This window comes from Enhydra lutris, unplaced genomic scaffold (genome assembly GCF_002288905.1).
Source record: "Enhydra lutris kenyoni isolate GAN:26980312 unplaced genomic scaffold, ASM228890v2 scaffoldscaffold24, whole genome shotgun sequence".
Classification (NCBI taxonomy): Eukaryota; Metazoa; Chordata; class Mammalia; order Carnivora; family Mustelidae; genus Enhydra; species Enhydra lutris.
Genome location: NW_019154108.1, coordinates 28,546,829 through 28,566,053, shown reverse-complemented (window position 1 = coordinate 28,566,053; position 19,225 = coordinate 28,546,829). Strand labels below are relative to the sequence as shown.

The window sequence follows — 19,225 nt, the reverse complement described above, 5'->3', positions numbered from 1 at the left end:
ATTTATTTGACAGAGAGAGATCACAAGTAGGCAGAGAGGCAGGTAGAGAGAGTGAGAGGGAAGCAGGCTCCCTGCTGAACAGAGAGCCTGATGCGGGACTCGATCCCAGGACCCTGAGATCATGACCTGAGCCGAAGGCAGCGGCTTAACCCACTGAGCCACCCAAGCGCCCCTAAAAAAAAAAAAAATTTTTAAAGGAAGTTCCCTTGGCCAGGTCTATCCTCAGTGGAAATGACACTGTAATGAATTCTTATCAAAGACACAACTACCATGAGTGGGCAATGGAATTTAAAAGAAAACATGTTCATGGGCTCAGATTTAAATCCCAATTTCATGGAATACTATGCAGCCATCAAAAGAAATGAAATCTTGCCATTTGCAATGACGTGGATGGAACTAGAGGGTATTACGCTTAATGAAATAAGTCAATATGATAAAGACAACTATCATATTGTCTCCCTGATATGAGGAAGTGGAGATGCAACATGGGGGGTTGGGGGGGAGGTAGGAAAAGAATAAATGAAACAAGATGAGATCAGGAGGGAGACAAACCATAAGAGACTCTTAATCTCACAAAACAAACTGAGGGTTGCCAGGGGGAGGGCGGTAGGGAGAGGGTGGTGGGGTTATGGACATTGGGAAGGGTATATGCTATGGTGAATGCTGTGAAGTGTGTAAACCTGGCGATTCACAGACCTGTACCCCTGGGGCTAATAATACATTATGTGTTCATAAAAAAATTAAAAAATAATAAAAAAAATTTAAAAAATAAAAAAAATAAAAAATAAATCCCAATTTTGGGGGCACCTGGGTGGCTCAGTTGGTTAAGTGTTTGCCTTTGGCTCAGGACATGATCCCAGAGTCCTGGGATCAAGCCCTGAATCAGGCTCCCTGCTCACTGGGGAGACTGCTCCTCTCTCTCTCTCAAATAAATAAATAAAATCTTTTAAAAAATAATAAATAAACCCCAATTCTGCCCTTCAAATTGGGTAACTCTAAGCAAGTTTTTAACCTTTCTGGGCTTCATCTGTGAAATGATGCAATAACACCTACTTCATAAGATTGTATTAGTATTAATAGTATAATGTACATGGTAAGTGCTTAATAAATGGCTTTATCATAGAAATAAGGATGAAAGTCAACAAAAATGTTAAGAGCCATTAATTCACTCCAGTGTTGCACAAACATTAACAAACATGTTGAAACAGTTTCCTGGATCTCATCTCTAGAGATGCAATTCAATACAATGGGATGGGCCCATGAGTGAGCATTTCTATCAAGCTCATGGGTCATGATGCTCCTGCTGCTATTCTTGCCCCTTCTCCTTTTCTAGATGTAACTATGAAGCGTGAAGAGACTTCTCCCAGTCGCACAGCAAGCTATTGTCAGGACCTTGACAACAACACAGGTTTTCTGACATCACATCCAGAACTCTTCTTGCTATCACTCACTACCTCCCAGTGCTAATTCTGGGCTCGAGGAAGCAAACTTTAAAATATAATTCTTACCTTACAAAATTTACTGTTGCAAATAAGATGAACAAGAAAACCACAGTGTGAAATTTTAAATACTTGGTTTCTCCACATCCGATTACAATACCAAAGAAAGTATATAATAATTGTTGGAATACAGCTGAAAACATTATTAGGAACCTTGGATGAATGGAAAATAAATCACATTTTAAGCAATGGGTTTTTTAATAGTTGCCTTTTCGCATAAAAGTATGTATCACATATCTATCATTCTTGTCTTAGCAGAGGTCCTTGCCTCCAGCACTGTTGCAATCAACATTTAAAAGTATTTTGTTGGAACTAAAATCCACCCGGCTCCATATTCTCCAATACTCTTCATCACACCATGCCCATGGGCTGCCTCTCATAGGAGAACAGTAAGAGCAAGGCAGAAAAATAAAGCTCTCCACATCTTCCCTGATCGGTGATGTGACAGTTTTGCTGAGATTAGCTGGCATCATATCAAACTGTTGGGTCTGCCACAGGTAACCCCAGAACCACCTACTTAACCTTGACTTCTCAACAGCTGACTGGATCACCTCACTGTCCTCTGCAGGATTTCTTCCTTCATGATTTGCTTGAAAGTCCCTCACCTTGAAAATCTCTCCTGTCTGCTTTCCCATCTACTGAATTCCTAAAACTCTCATAAGGCTAACTCTAATCCCATGTTCTTCATAAAACTGTCCCAAGCACTCTCATTGGAAGTGACCCTCCTTTAAACCCCTACAGTGCCAATTGTCTATACCACCATGGTTTGTTAAGCAGACAAGTGAATTAGAATCACCCGTATTGCTTTCCATATAGCTATACACCTGGCCTGTCCCCAGAGTCTTACTGAGTAGACAGAACACAGTGGTTCGGGCTTAGAGCTGTTGTGGTACCATGTGGTAATATGCTTGCACCCAGTCCAGGTTTGACTTCTATAAGCAGATTGCCTCCTCTTGGGCCCCTCCACTGGAACTTTCCCTTTCAGCTAACTAGGTGAGTGTGCCTGTTCCACAAACCAGCCTCCTCACAGGTGGGTCCCAAGATCTACATTTGGAAAGCAGCATGAGGAAGCCTCATTTTGGCTTCGGAGGAAAACCATATTCTGTGACAGAGCATTACACCTATCAAGTAGATGGTCTGATTCTCTGATTCCCATCTCCTGCTTCATTAGATTCAGAACTCAGAGAAAGGAAGGGTTTGAGGTCCCCCCAGCCCCCAATGCTTAGTTTTCTGAAATTCAGAAATGATGGAATAACTGAGAATACTTTTTCAAATGTCTCCACAGGACCTAAAAAGAAAATCCATACATATAGCAGGATCCCAATAATTCTATAATGATTCATACTTACTGGTTTCTTATATAAACACGCCCAATCACTTAATAATGAGTGCCTTCTGAGAAGGGGACTTACTTACGTAGCCCCAAACTGAGATACAACATCCAGATCACAGTAGACATTAAGAAAGGATAGGTTGAATAGGTTCAAGGATAAACAATTAAATGAATACAATGAGTAATATATAGTGATGCTGACATACAGCATGACTGAGCTCAGGAAACTGTCCAAATTCAGACAAAAAGTTCTATGAACTGTTTATCCCCAAGCTTCTGGAGTCTAAAAACCAGGTAAGTGTCATATTCACATACACACAACATTAGAAGAGTGACAGGTGCCAATTTTTTAATTTTGCCAAGAGAAGTTATTTTTAAGAAGATACCATCTTCTATCACTGGGATTTCATAAAAGAAAGAACATTTTAAACACCCAAAAAGGAGACAGACCATAATTTCAGAACCATGGATAGTCATTTACATTTAAAAAAATGAATCTTCCTGGGAAAATTCAGGATTATGGCTTCTTGTTTTAGCATTTGCTTTCATTTGATCTATACTGGGCTAGGACTTATGAAGTAATTCTGAAACAATCCTATAATTTAGTACAGCTCTCTGCAGAGCCTAATTTATTTATCTGAGAAGATAGGCAAATGGGGTTTTCCCTCCACGCAGAGATAGTCACATGACACCCTGCATTACCAAATGTAGAGGGCAGCTAAGAATTTGGCTGGTGTAAAATCTTTTTTTAAAAAAAAAGGGGGGCGCCTGGGTGGCTCAGTGGGTTAAGCCTCTGCCTTCGGCTCAGGTCATGATCCCAGGGTCCTGGGATTGAGCCCCACATTGGGCTCTCTGCTCAGCGGGGAGCCTGCTTCCCCCTTTCTCTCTGCCTGCTGCTCTGCCTACTTGTGATCTCTGTCTGTCAAATAAATAAATAAAATCTTTAAAAAAAAAAAAAAAGAATTTGGCTGGTGTGGCATCTTTCTGCTACTTTTCTTCTCCAGCTCTTCCCATATTAGGATGCTGCCATTCATAGATGTCATGAAGGAAACAAAGGAATGAGGTATTTTTAAAATTTCTCACGATCCAAAGTAAATTTTTATCAAGAGTTATGTATAAAAAGACCACAGCCTCTGAGCCACACCTACATAATTTGTAACAAAAGAATATCAATCAATGTCAATAATTGTTGGTACCTTAAGTGCTTTCAAATATAACCGGTAATAAAATTCAGAATTAAGAGGCAGAAAAACGTTACAAAAGGGGTGTCTTATGGATCCAGGAAGGCAGAACCACTTAAGCACAAAACTTCTATGATATCTATACCAAGTACACAATAGGAGACTTACTTAGTAATTATTAACTCAATCCTCGGTTTAAAACTTAAGGAGTCTAAATTCAGTCCTACAGTGACTAACGCAACCATTCCTGACATTCCCAAAAATTCCACTGGGGAGGAAAAAAAATGAGTAAAATTAGTTGCATTCAAATCTGCACACTGAGGTACTTTATCTTGAGTGAAGAATTGGTGAGAGACTTAAGGGTCACAGTGCTTGGAAAGTTGTTCCAAGGATCGGCCTAATCCTGTAGATCAGGGGTTGGCAAACTTCTTCTGTAAAGGATCATAGAGTAAATATTCGGTCTTTGTGGGCCAAACAGCCCCTGTCACCACAATGGAACTCAACCGTCGTAGCAGAACAACAGCCACAGATAGCCTGCCAACAAATGTGTGTGTATTAAATAATAGACACTAAGAGCTGAAGCGCTTTGGAGCAGGGCAGAGCTGGCTGCTCTGGGAATGTGACCTCCCTTTTCTCTTAGCATCCCTGCATCTGTAAAATTGGTGTAAAAGAATAATGCTCCACAGTTGTTGTGCAGATTCAACTAAATAACATGAAAAGTGCTTGGCACACTTTTAAATCAATGAATGTGGGGCGCCTGGGTGGCTCAGTGGGTTGAGCCGCTGCCTTCGGCTCAGGTCATGATCTCAGGGTCCTGGGATCAAGTCCCGCATCGGGCTCTCTGCTCAGCGGGGAGCCTGCTTCCCTCTCTCTCTCTCTGCCTGCCTCTCCATCTACTTGTGATCTCTCTCTCTGTCAAATAAATAAATAAAATCTTAAAAAAAAAAAAATAAAAATAAATCAACGAATGTGCGATAGTCACTATTACTATGCTTTTATACATTCACTTTATACAGTCACTATTTACTAAGCCATTGCTTAGTAAATTAAATACTGTTTATTTAAATTTTATTTTTTTTCAATATTTTCCATATTTATTTTATTATGCCTTTGGTTTATCTAATCACTTAAGTCCACTTTTGATTTAGTTTTACCTATGTATCTAACTGAATTTAATATAAATAACCAAGAACAGTAAAACCAGGAGTGCTGGAAACTATAAGGATAGGGAAACTGTCTTTTGAAATCTTATTTCCACTTCCCTATAATTAGTATTACTGGATTTTAAAGCTTAAAAAGTCTTTCTCAGTAACAGACAGTACTTAGAGACAACATCTGCTATGAGGAAACCAGTAAATAACTTCCATTTTAGAAATGATGTCATCCTATTTAGTATAATCCCAATGTTACAGGGTTGCATGGTATGAAGGCATACATTAATATATGTATGTATGTTTATATGTGTTTTTTTAAAGGCTGAGGACATACACCAAAACATGTCCGTGGTCTAATTTATAACACTGGTATGTAGGTGATTTTTTTTCTTCTTTAATTTTTCAGAATATTTCCAAAATTCTATAATCAGTATGTATTACTTTTATAATTAGATAAAATTTTTACAAAATTATAAGTGCCATTCTATTCAATTGTATTTTAAATGTTCTGAAGGGGAAAAAGTCATGGACCATGTAATAAAGGAAGTAACTTTCATCTTCATAAAGCTGAGTAGTTAAAAATAGTAGTTTTTCTGACTCAATGGAGAAAACCATCACAGAAAGTCAATGCTGTAGACAAGTGGCTCTCTCAGTCTTTGTCTCTCTCTTCCTCTCTCTGGTATAGAAAAAGTGAAGGTTCTCCTCATAAAATCAAAGGGATTTTTTTCCCTAAAATCAACAGGATTGACGACTGGATGTTTTCTAACTAAAATATATTCGGATAATGATGGAAGTTTGACATTTATCACCCAGACCAACAATGACAGTGAAGAGACGGTGGAGCCATCAGCACTGACATGAGGAGGAAGGGGAGGCACTGTTTGTAGGAGTTTTAAAGCAATAAAACTAATGAAACGTTTTCTGCTCTTCATTATCTCCATTCCCCAGAAATTCTGAATCACGTCGATAAAATATTCCTCTTGCTTCTAGAAGCAAGCGGTATACCTCTGGCCTACACTATTATAAAACCCACTGTGTCTCATGAATTATACATTGACTCTTCAAGTGCCTTTTGTCCCCTCAATCAAATGTTCTTCCATGGGCTGATACGTTAATATTTCCAACTGTACTACCTGTCAACTGAACAATGTTCCTGAAGCCTTGTGTCCTTTGTGAGGCAATGTCTGTGCTATTTTTGTTTTGTTTCATGAAAAAGAGTGAATGTGCTAGTACGAGTGATTTCTTGAGGTCCAGATTTCATGACTTGAACACAATTAAGACAAAAAAAGAAATTACTGCATGTGCTCAAAGAGGTGATACTCTAACTTTAATCAGATGTTCTCTGGACTTAAGCCAGTTGGCTGAGTATTCCCTAGTGAGGGAAGAAAACAGAATTAGGCAACATAACAGAAATGTAACATTAGAGAATTGTGAATTTCAATTTTATCTATGTTTGACAATGGAATTTCTGGCAATGGAAATTCTCCTGATAACATGTCTATTACTGACTTCTGCTGCCAGGAACTTATTAAATATAAGAGTAAAGGACTGCCCAAAGTGTTTCTTTAATTCCTGAAGCAGAGGAAAATGCAACGGAGGAGAGAGGACTATCCGTTTCTGGGGCTGCTGGAACAAAGTACCACAAACTATCTTAAACACCATAAATTATATTGTCTCAGAGTTCTGGAAGCTAGAGGTCCAACATCAAGGCTCAGCAGTGATTCCCTCTGAGACTAAAAGGAAGGATCTGTTCCAGGCTTTCCAACCACTGACTGGAAGCACCTCCATCTTTTAGAAGGAAAGTGGAAAGGAACCAACATTTGTTGGCTGCCCTAACTTGAGTCCAGTGGCGAGCTGGTAAATGTTAAAATCAGCTCTCTGGAGGTAAAAAATAAATGAATTTTAAAAATTAAAAAAAAAAAATCAATCAATCCCTGCTGGGTAATGTCTGCCAATTTCCATGGTGTAAATGCTCCCAATAGGGCCAATTTCAAATGATGCTGCCTGTACAGAGTTGTGAGGACATACATGCCATCAGCTCCTGCAAGGAGGTAAGTTCTATCTCCAGCACATCAGCATGAGCAAGTTACCTAACACACATTATCTCGCTAGTGCCAGCAATAACCCTATAAATTACGTGTCTCTATACCACTTTTATAGATGAGGAAACTAGCTAAAGCTTAGAGAGGGTGAGTAAAATCCCAAGGTCAACAAGCGAATAAACTGTGAAGTTGGGGTTTGAATTCAAGTCTGCCTAACTCCAAAGCTCTTCAAGAACTCTTATCAGTTTATTCGACCAACATGTGTTAAATTACTTTCAGGCATATGGGGAGCACTGGGCCTGTCTGGGAGGGGGACACACAGAGAAGAGAATAAATAAAATGTTGAATAAAAGACAGCCTCCATGCCTCAAGGAACTCATGATCTAGTGGAAGAAATGGAAATATTAATTTTTAAATTTTTCTCTTCAGATATTTAAGACATCCATAAAGGTTCACGGGGAGAAAGAAGGGAGGAAGGAAGAATGGGAGGGAGGGAGGAAGGGAGGGAAGAAGAAAAAAGAAAGAAGAAGGAAATGACCCTTCAGTGAAGGCTTTCTGTAATTTTACTGATTTGGGGCAGTAAGCAGCTCCTGGGTGGCCATTTACCTACAGAGGAAGTAGCAATTTTAGGTAACGGGAGGTGACAGGAGGAGTAATTAAGCTCTTGATATCTGAGGTCTTTCCCAGATGGAACTTGCTCTACCGTGTGGCGTGAGAGCAGAAGCAAGATCTGACTGTCTCGGTGTAGTTACTACAGCTCTTGGGGACTGGCTACCTCCTTCAGGCCAGTAAAAACTTTAACTGCCCATCTCACTAGACTAAACCAACAAATGATCATTGCCGGGCTAGCAGTGCTAGGCTCTCTGCTTCCTGCGATTATTCCACTCCCTGCTTCTCTTCCAGACACAGGTATACCTGATTTCTCCCTCTCTTTCCCTGCCTCCTAGCCGCTGGTAAAGGCTGCCGTTCCTACAGTCTCCTCAGTCTGGTACCCACTGAAAGACGGTTGGGCTGGAAAGAAGTCAGGAGCATCTCTCCTAGCAAACTCATTTTAGAAATGGGCTGCTAAGGGTCAGAACAGGAATCAGCTCAATGCTGATTCCTCTTGCAGGGGACTGCTGATGATTAAATGAAAGGTCAAGGGGTGCCTGGGTGGCTCAGTGGGTTAAGCCTCTGCCTTCAGCTCAGGTCATGATCTCATGGTCCTGGGATCAAGTCCCGCGTTGGGCTCTCTGCTCGGCGGGGAGTCTGCTTTCCCCTCTCTCTCTACCTGCCTCTCTGCCTCCTTGTGATCTCTGTCTGTCAAATAAATAAATAAAAATCTTTGAAAAAAAAAAAGTAAAGTCAAAAGGTGGAGCTCAAAAAGAGTAACAGAGTATTTACATGGAGAAGAAATACAGAGGGAAGGGATGTGGACTTGGAATTAAGGGGACCTTAGGAGAGACCGGGAAAGAGCTAGAAGTGGCAGAAGGATAATATGACAAGATGCACAGAGGGGCTATCACAAGGAGGAAGCAAAGGAGAAGAGGCAACTGGATTCAAGATCAATGAAAACCAAAGATACGGGGCACCTGGGTGGCTCAGTGGGTTAAAGCCTCTGCCTTCGGCTCAGGTCATGATCCCAGGGTCCTGGGATCGAGCCCCGCATTGGGCTCTCTGCTCAGCAAGGAGCCTGCCTTCCCACCGCTCTCTCTGCCTGCCTGTCTGCCTACTTGTGATCTCTGTCTGTCAAATAAATAAATAAAATCTTTAAAAAAAAAAACCAAAGATACATAAGATTCCCTTTAAGGACAGCAGTTTTTGTATCTGCTTCTGCCTTACCAATGTAGAAAGTCATGTACACCATTGAAATGCAAAGAATGACACTGGTAAGTATGTTGCTAAAGAGGTCAGTCAGTATAAACTCAATGATCCTTGCACACGAATATCCACATATTATGCTTCCCAAGATGTCCAAGCAGAGGCTCAAGATTATATGTAACTCTGGAAAAAGAAAATAAGAAAAAAAAAGAAGTTGAACTATAGTTTTCATTTCTTTTACTGATGGCATTTGGGTCTATGCACTTTGGTTTGCTTTTGAGATTTTGAATGGGACCTTGTTCTTCAGCAAGTGGGAGCTTCCCATGAAAGCCTGGCAAAGCAGACACTCTGGGGGTGTATTTCCCTTACAGTCGGCTGCTGGAGGTTCGCTTCTCCGGGGACAGCAGACTCGAATGTCGTCAGAAGCCAGGCAGGGAGCATAAATGTGAAAAGCCTGTGACAAACTGGGGAGTGAATGTCTGACCAAAGGACATCCGAATTCATATTTTTTACAAACTGTGTTAGGGCCAAGCAAGTCATGTCCAGAGTCCCCATCCACCTGCTGTCTATTTGTGACCCCTGCCCCCAGCCCAGGGGCATTTGGGTAATGGAGAAGAGGAATTTTCCATAGTCACAATAAGTGAGGGCAACAGTGGCAGGAGTGCGCAGGTTTCAGGCAATGCCAAGGGTAGTCCTAAATAACAGACTGTCCCACCCCAAACGCCTGTAGCTCCCCATTGAGAAGCCCTGCAAAGCCCTTTTATCACCAATATTCTTCCTCCTTTTAGCACCTCTCTCCTAAAACTATCACACCGATCAGGAGTTCACCTTTTCCCTTTTCATGCTGTGATTTCCCTGCCTGCTTTCTTTTCTAGTAGAACCACATCTGGAAACCTAGCAAAGCAGCGTGCTCCATATCCCAGCGAACTTCAACTACAAGAATCTAGTATGGCGTCTAGGACCTGACTCTGCAGTGCTGCCAGAAACATTCTGCCTTCGCCCCCAGGCTCAAAGTCAGGATCAGGTCAATTCTTAATATCCGCTCGCTGAGATCCGGATTGATCCAGGCAAGAAGTTACTCTGAGCCAGATGATGTGTGTGCCTGTGTGTGTCCGGGTATGAAGGAAAGAGATGAAATGTATTTCTTTAACATACTTTCCCCCTCTTACTGTCCAAGAAAACACATAGATGGTAATTATTTTCTTGTTATCTGATATGCTATTTTAATTGGTCCAAAAGTAAAGCATAGAGAAAGCAGTAAAGTTAAGACATCTTGAATGTATTTTATTTTATTTTTATTTTTTTAAGATTTTTTTTTTTTATTTATTTAAGTAATCTGTATACCCAACATTGGTCTCGAACTCATGACCCTGAGATAGAGAGTCGCATGCCCTCTGGTCAAACCAGACAGGGGCCCTTTAATATATTTTAATTTTAGGGTGAACTGAAATGTATCATACAAGAATGATTTTAGAAAATAAGACAAAAAAGATGCTCCTACCCGTAAATACAGCCACGTGGAGACTGTTGCTCCGAAATACTCCAAAGCAAATGGATGTGAAGCCACAAATGATCATTGATTCTCCTCTTATGACATCAGTATACATTTTGGAAATACCTGGAAAGGGAAATAAAAAATATAATTTAATTTGGTACATGAAAATGATGCTCTTGCACAAGAAACACAAAAATAGAAGAGAAGGAATATGTCAGACAAAAAAACAAAAAAAGCCATGACTGGGATGGGTCTGTGAGACAATCACAATCACTTTTTTTTTAAAAAAAGATTTTATTTATTTGACAGAGAGAGAGATCACAAGTAGGCAGAGAGGCAGGCGGGTTAAGGGGGGAAGCAGACTCCCCATAGAGCAGAGAGCCCCAATGTGGGGCTTGATTCCAGGACCCGCTCCACCATCTTTTGGTTTGCATTGTTTCTGAAAATTGTTTCATGATCTGAGCTGAAATCAGAGGCTTCACCCACTGAGCCACCCAGGTGCCCCACAATCACCATTTTTAATCTCTCCAATGATAAACAAACAGGACAAGAGCATTCTTTGAAGTGTCCACGGCCTCAAACCAGGCTTGAGTTTTGGAATGAGACAGAGCACTTCTCAGGACACAATATTTAGCTTGAATAAACATGAATAGACTCCACAAAAATCACATTTTAGAAATAAGTACAGGGGTGCCTGGGTGGCTCCTTTGGTTGAGTGTCCAATCTTGATACACTCACACACACACTTTCTCTCTCTCTCTCTCTCAAATAATAAAAGGAAAAAAGAAAGAAGTACAAAGGATGACCCAGCAATTCTACTTGTAGACATATGCCCAAGAGAACTGAAAACCCATGTCCACACAAAAATTTGTACATGAATGTTCATAGCAGCATTATTCATAATAATTGATTGAATTATTCATCCACAGAAAAGAATGAAGTACTAACAGATACATGTTACAACATGGATGAACTTTGAAAGCATTATACAGAGTGAAAGAAGCCAGACATGGAAACCATGATATATGGTTTGATTTGCATGAAATGTCCAGAATAGGCAAATCCATAGACAGAAAACAGACTCAGGGTTGCTAAGGGTTTGGGCAAATGGAAGAATGAGAAGTGACTGCTAATGGGTAGGAGATTTCTTTTGGGGTGATAAAAATGTTCTAAAATTAGATAGTGATGATGGTTTTATAACTCTGCAAATATAGACCACTGAAATCTACAGTGGTCTGTGATTTCATTTTAATTTTAAATTTTTAGATTTTAATTTTAAATACTTTTAAAATTTTTTCTTTTTAAGTAGGCTCCACACCCGATAATGGGGCTTGAACTCATGACTCTGAGGATCAAGAATCACGGGCCCTACTGACTGAGCTAGCCACACGCCCTTGTAGTTTAAAAGGATGAATTTTATGGTATGCAGATTATATTGCAATAAAGCTGTTAATAAAAATTAAATACAAAATCTTACTGGTACTTAGCATTCACAAACAGCTTAGTGTAATGGTAAATATAATAAAATTAATTGCTCTGTGATATACAGATAGAGGATGAGAGTGACTGGTACTTGTTCAACTGGTATCCCTCTTCTGATGTTGGTAAAAATACTGGTTTTATCCAGGGTGACAATGTGTCCCGTTAAATGACCACTTTTCCTCATAGCCTAGGCTTCTAAGAGTGCCCACTGAGATAAAAATAAGGGGAAGTCATCAACTGGTACTTCAAGAAAATTTCTTGGGGGAGAGGTGACTTGGTTGAAAGGAGCATCTTTTTGTCCCTTGTTCTTCTTCCTCTTCTTACCTGAAATGTGGAATGCAATGGCCGGAATTTTAATCACCAACTTGTGATCCTGAGAGTGGAAACCATATGCAAAGAATGGGGGAGCAGATAAATCTACCCCACATTTTGCTTTAAATGTCATCTTTTAAAGCGATTTAAAATAAGAAAAAAGTCATATTTCCCCATATGTTTGCCAATTACAGTGCTTCCTATTGCTTTGTGTAGATCCAAATTTCCATTTGATGCCAGTTTCTCTCTGCCTAACTTCCTTTAACATTTTTTTTTTTAATAGCACAGGGCTGCTGGTGATAAATTCTTTCAACTTCAATATGTTTAAGAAAGGTTTATTTCACCTTTGCTTTTGAAAGATATTCTCATTGAGAATTCCAAGCTTTTCTTTTGGTACTTTAACAATGTCGCTCCACCATCTTTTTGTTTGCATTGTTTCTGAAAAGAAGTCATTATTATTTTTGTCCCTCTGCATATAGTGTGTCTCTTTCCCCCCCTCTGGCTGCCTTTAAGATATTCTCTTTATCATTGCTTTCTAGGAACTTGATTTTTACATGTCATGATGTAGTTTTTTGTTTCTTGGGCTTGTGGTATGTTGAGCTTCTTGAACTCTGTGGCTATAAAATCTTCATCAAGTTTAGAAAATTTTCATTCATTATTTCTTCAAATATTTTTCCTTTCTTCCTGTCTCCTCTCTTTGGGGGACTTGGATATTAAGCCACATGAAGTTGTCCCACAGTGGCTCACGGATGTTCTATTCGCTTCTCTTAGTCTTTCTCTCCATGTGCTTCATTTTGGGTAGTTTCTACTGCTGATAGGAGTAAGTTCTACCCCAGCCTTAATCTTTCCTCTAATTTTTTGAACATATAGAATACAGTTACAATAACTGCTTTAAGGTTTTTGTCTACTAATTCTACCATCTGCCTCACTACTCCCTCTACTTACTCTTTTTGTATGCTTTATGGGTTATATTTTCCTGCTTCTTTGATACCACCAAGAAGATATGACTGGCAGTTGACCCGTGACTTGGTCCTGCATGACTGAAGGCCCTTCAGCCCCTCCCCTGTCCCTGGAATGTGAGTTCCACTTGCCTTTCCTGCTCCCAGAGGTTGCTCCAAGGACAGAGCCTTGAGATAGTGATGTGGTGTTCAGAACAACTGCACCGTGTACATGACCGGACCCAGGGAAATTCTCTAGATAAACTTTCCAGATTTGGTGGACAGGTGCAGGGATGTTTCATCTTAGCCCAAGCTAAGCCTTGTAGGTAAGTTTCTTTTGCTTACAAAACCTGTCAACTACTAACCTGCAGTGACCTGCCTCTTGCTTTAGTCTCTCCCTGCCCTCCATGTATGCGAGTCAGTTTCAAATCACACCCAGGAAACTCCCAGGAGGGCTGCTAACCAATCTTCAGTTTACCACCTGTTGCTAGCTTTCACTGTGACAGAAGGCACAAAAATACTGGTTAAAGAGGTGTAGAAACTATTAGCACATTTGGTTTAGTTGGTCAAGAAATCCTTTCATCCTTCATCAAATTCAGTGAGTCAACCAGGAATAGGTAAAATATGAGGTCTGAAGTATGAAGATTTTTTTTTTAAGATTGTATTTATTTGAGAGAGAGAGAGAGCACGAGCAGGAAGAGGGTGAGAAAGAAGGCTCCCTGCTTAGCCCTGATCTGAGGCTGGATCCCAGAACCCTGGGATCATGACCTGAGCAAAAGACAGACACTTAATTGGTTGAGCCACACACATGCTCCAGTATGAAGCTTTGACCTCGACTTACAGTGTTTAATAGCAAAATACCACAAGAATTACTTCCCCATTCTTTATTGGCTTAATGTGGAACTAACTTATGTTCTCTAGTTCATTGTGAAATTTGGATAAGGAAAGAATAAAACAAAAACCACGTATAATTTCACAACTCAGATACAACCTTAATGTTGAGGTCTTTTTCTAAGCTTATAAACTTTTCCCTCAGTTGAGATCATACTAAACCTTAACATATTACTCCTTTATAAGGACGTATTCCAGATTTGTTTTAAAGCAAAAATTTCAACCTAGTACATTCTTTTCAAACAGGTAATAAATAGACAAGTTCCTTTTCTTTTCTTTTTAAGATTTAATTTATTTATTTGACAGAGAGAGAGAGAGTGAGAGAGGGAACACAAGCAGGGGAAGTGGGTGAGGGAGAAGCAGGCTTCCCGCTGAGCAAGGAACCCGATGCAGGACACTATCCCAAGACCCTGGGATCATGACCTAAGCCAAAGGCAGATCCCACGCCCAATGACTGAGCAACCCAGGCGCCCCGACAAGTTCCTTTTCTCTTGCATGTGAACACCCACTACTTTTTGCAGTGGCTCAGGCCATTGAAACTGCAGAGTTTACACGGCACAAGGGCACCACATCAAAAGAAGCACTATTCAAGCGCTTATAGGAACTATAGTTTTGTGTATTATGATAATTTTAGGCATGTGGCAAAACTATCTTTCCTTAGAAAAATTAATGTATTATGACAGTTAGAAATGAACTGTTTTTGAAGAAAGGACTATTTATCTAATTCACAGATAGAGCCTAAATGATGACTCTGTGAATGCCATAAAGAAGAATGATATCCCCCCTAAAAATGAGCCAAAATTTGTTTTATAAGGAAAAAATGTTATTGGATCCAGAATCCACATACCACCTTGAGCATTACTGACATAAAGAAATATCAACTAAGAGCTAAATAACTTCACTAGTTTTCTTTTAAAGAAATAGAAAACTTTCTATTATACTTCATTTTTGAAAAATTGAATATAGAAACTGCGATAAATAATGTTCATAGTCACTTACAGTCATGAGATTTCAGAAAAAGGAGCAGGAAAAAAATGAGATGAATAAAACAGCTGGCAGATACAAGTGGCTAAATGAGAAAGGCAGATGAAGGAAAAATAGGGGGAAATTGTACTTAAAAAAAGAGAGAGAGAAAGAAAAAAGAGTGAGAGAAAAAAGAGAGAGACAGGATGAGAGACTCTTTGAGAAGTATAACAATTTAGGATATCACTACCAAAAGTGTCTTAAAACTTATGTTTTCCCAACTGCACATATAAATGGGTATAAAATTGGGAAGCCCACTTGTGGGCAAGGTTGGAGGTTTCCCATTCCAGTCATAAGGCAATATATTTCCACTCAATATAAATACCTTAAAATTGGTTAGGAAAATATTTTCAAGTCAAAAACAGAAACCATAGCATCTAATCATTTCATGTTTTTACTGCTGTGTTAATAAAACATGATAACAGAGTAAAATATTTTCAGAGTAAAATAATCTTTTACCAAATAAGAGGGAAGTACTGCAGGACTTGAAACCCTTTTGGGAATAAGCTATTATTGAACATGTTTTTGCTCAACTATGTTCCTACACATTTCTTTTAAATAAACTACACCCGCTTCCACTACCTGCTTTAAAGTTAGCTAGTTCAAAAGGAAACTGTTCTTCCTTCTCTTTATTTTGTTCGTTTTTTCTTCTTCTTTCCTCTTCCTCTTCCTTTCCATCTCCTTCTTCTGGTGTATATATTTTTTAAATTTTTTGTGTGGTTTTAAATCTTTAAATTTTACTTGTTAAATTACAGTGCAATATTGGTTTCTGGAGTAGAATTCAGTGGTTCATCACTTACATGCCACTCAGTGCTCATCACAAGTGCCCTCCTTTGTACCCTTTACCCATCTATCCCAACCTCCCATCTAACTCCCTCCATCACCCCTCAGTTTGTTCTGTATTGTTAAGCGTCTCTTATGTTTATTTCCCTCTCTCCCTTCCCCCCATTCCCATGTATTCATTTGTTTCCTTTCTGAAATTCCACATATGAGTTGGATCATACTGTATTTGTCTTTCTCTGACTGACTTATTTCACTTAGCATAATACACTCTCGTTCCATCACATTGTCACAAATGGCAAAATTTCATTCTTTTTGGTGGCTGAATGATATTCCGTTGTGTATATATACTACATTTTCTTTATCCATTCATCAGTCAGTGGACATCTGGGCTCCCTCAATAATTTGGCTATTGTTGATGATACTGCTATAAACATCACGGCGCATGTATACTTTTGAATTAGCATTTTTATAGCCTTTGGATAAATATTTAGCAGTGCAATTGCTGCATCTAGGGTAGTTCTCTTTCCAGCCTTTTGAGGAACCTCCATACTGTTCCAGAGTGCCAGTTTGCATTCCCACTAACGGTGTAAGGGTGTTCCCCTTTCTCCACATCCTCTTCAACACCTGTTGTTTCTTGTGTTGTTAATTTTAGATATTCTGACAGGTGCGAGGTGGTATCTCACTGTGGTTTTGATTTTTATTTCCCTGATGATGAGTGATATGGAGCATCTTTTCATGTGCCTGTTAACCATCTGGATGTCTCCCTTGGAAAAATGTCTGTTCAGGGGCGCCTGGGTGTCTCAGTGGGTTAAAGTCTCTGCCTTCCACTCAGGTTATGATCTCAGGGTCCTAGGATCGAGCCCCGCTTTGGGCTCTCTGCTTGGCGGGGAGCCTGCTTCCCTGTCTCTCTCTCTGCCTGCCTCTCTGCCTACTTGTGATCTCTGTCTGTCAAAGAAAGAAAGAAAGAAAGAAAGAAAGAAAGAAAGAAAGAAAGATGTCTGTTCATGTCTTCTGCCTATTTCTTGACTGGATTTTTTGGGTTTTGGCTATTGAGTTCTTAATAGACTTTGGATACTAACCCTTATCAGATAAATCATTTGCAAATATCTTTCCCCATTCTATAGGTTGCCTTTTGTTGGTTGTTTCCTTCACTGTGCAGAAACTTTTTATCTTGATGAGGTCCCATTAGTTCATTTTTGCTTTTGTTTCCCTTGTCTCTGGTGATGTGTCTAGGAAGACGTTGCTACAGCCAAACTCAAAGAGGTTTCTGCCTGTGTTTTCTTCTAGAATCTTGAAGATTTCTTGTCTCACATTTAAATCTTTCATCTATTTTGAAGTTATTTTTGTATATGGTATAAGAAAGTGGTCCAGTTTTGCTCTTTTGCTTGTTGCTGTCCAGTTTTTCCCAACACCATTTGTTGAAGAGACTGTCTTTTATCCATTGTATATTCTTTCCTACTTAGTTGAGGATTAGTTGACCACATAGTCGTGGGTCCATTTCTGGGCTCTCTATTCTGTTCCATTGATTTATGTGTCTGTTTTTATGCTGGTACCATACTGTCTTAATGGTTATAGCTTTATAATAGAGCTTGAAATCTGGAATTGTGATGCCTCCGGTTTTGTTTTTCTTTTTCAGGATGCTATTCAGGATCTTTTGTGGTTCCATACAAATTTTAGATTCTTTATTCTAGCTCTGTGAAAAATGCTGGTGTTATTTTGATCGGGATTGCATTAAATGTGTAGCTTGCTTTGGGAAGTATAGACAGTTTAACAACGTTTGTTCTTCCAGTCCATGAGCATGGAATGCTTTTCCATTTCTTAGTGTCCTCTTCAATTACTTTCTTAAGTGTTTTATAGTTTTCAGAGTACAGATCTTTTACTTCTTTGGTTAGGTTTATTCCTAGTTATCTTACTGTTTTGGTGCAATTGCAAATGGGATTAATTCCTTGATTTCTTTTTCTGCTGCTTCCTTATTGGTATATAGAAATACAACAGATTTCTGCACATTGGTTTTATATCCTGCAACTTCACTGAATTCATGTATTAGTTCTAGCAACTTTTTGGTGGAGACTTTGGGTTTTCTACATAGAGTTTCATGTCATCTGGAAAGAGTGAAAGTCTGACTTCTTCCTTGTCCATTTGGATAACTTTTATTTCTTTTTGTTGTCTGATTGCTAAGGCTAAGGCTCCCAGTACTATGTTAAATAGTAATAGTGGAGTGCACATTGAAAGGGAGGCAGTTCTAACAAAAGGTAGCAAGGCCTTGGAAAACTTTCACTGAAGATAGGGCAAAGTTTCTACCTTGAGACTTAGAATTCAGTGGAATGGAATAAGAATGCTAATTTTTATCACCTTCTAGAAAAGTTACTTTTCTTCTTGAAAAAATTCTTTGAGATTATAATTGGTGCTATTTATCCCAGATTTTGGGTTGCTTATTTGCATGGCATCTTTCAAGTCCATCAATGTCCCATCTCCAAGAAAAATAGCATAAATATCTACCCTGCTGCATGTATAATTCATGCAAAAAAAAGAAGAAAAACCAAGATTAAAAAAAAAAAACTTATCTCTATATCTCCAAGGTAAGAGAGAGAAATAAATCTGACATACCAATAGTTTTCAGTGAATTCACAGAATGAATAGGGTCTGTCATGCCAAGGGTCATGCTAAAGAGTAGGGAAGTCTGCAAATCCCATAAATCTCTATTGAATTTCAGAACCACGTATCCAATTATGATGAATGACACAACAAAGCTAATTAATCCTGTTAACAAGACCTGTGAAACCAATTCATAACACAGAGTTAGATTCAACATTTAAAGATGGCATGGGTGCATTTACTTAGGGAAGAATCAGATCTTAGTTATATATTTTATATGACTACTCTGAAAAATAACTTTAAAAGGTATTCTAGGTTACCCGCCTCAAAGAAACCATCCTTTCCAAACAAAAGAAATTCTATCTTATTGTTACAAGAGCAATTCACTAATCTTCCTCTTTGTTAGTCCAACTTAATAGTTCCCAACATCAAAATGTCCTTAAAATGGAATGCCATTTTTTCCTGCTTCTGTGTGAAATGTTGCCTGGTTTCCTCAGTGTTGATTTACAGGGCTCTAGGCAGAAAGAGAGGTAAAACAAAGGGCAAAAAGCACATTCTGGCTCATTTGGCCCCTTATTAAGTGCTTTCTGGAAGCCTTACTCAACAGACTTTTGTATATATTTCACTAGTCACACTCTCTTTCTGAGGCTACCCAGCTACCACTTGCTGGGAAATAGAATAATTCACACTGGGCCCA

General features: G+C 39.3%; 1 protein-coding gene across 1 annotated transcript in view; it reads right to left on the bottom strand.

Moving 5' to 3' along the window:
- Window positions 1-19,225, bottom strand: part of LOC111150855 (solute carrier family 9 member C2 (putative)) — a 102,601-nt gene that overhangs the window by 75,381 nt on the left and 7,995 nt on the right. The window contains 6 exon segments of the mRNA XM_022508492.1: window positions 1,509-1,652; window positions 4,182-4,281; window positions 7,816-7,920; window positions 9,031-9,192; window positions 10,511-10,627; window positions 18,541-18,706. Coding sequence (XP_022364200.1) covers window positions 1,509-1,652; window positions 4,182-4,281; window positions 7,816-7,920; window positions 9,031-9,192; window positions 10,511-10,627; window positions 18,541-18,706 — 794 coding nt within the window.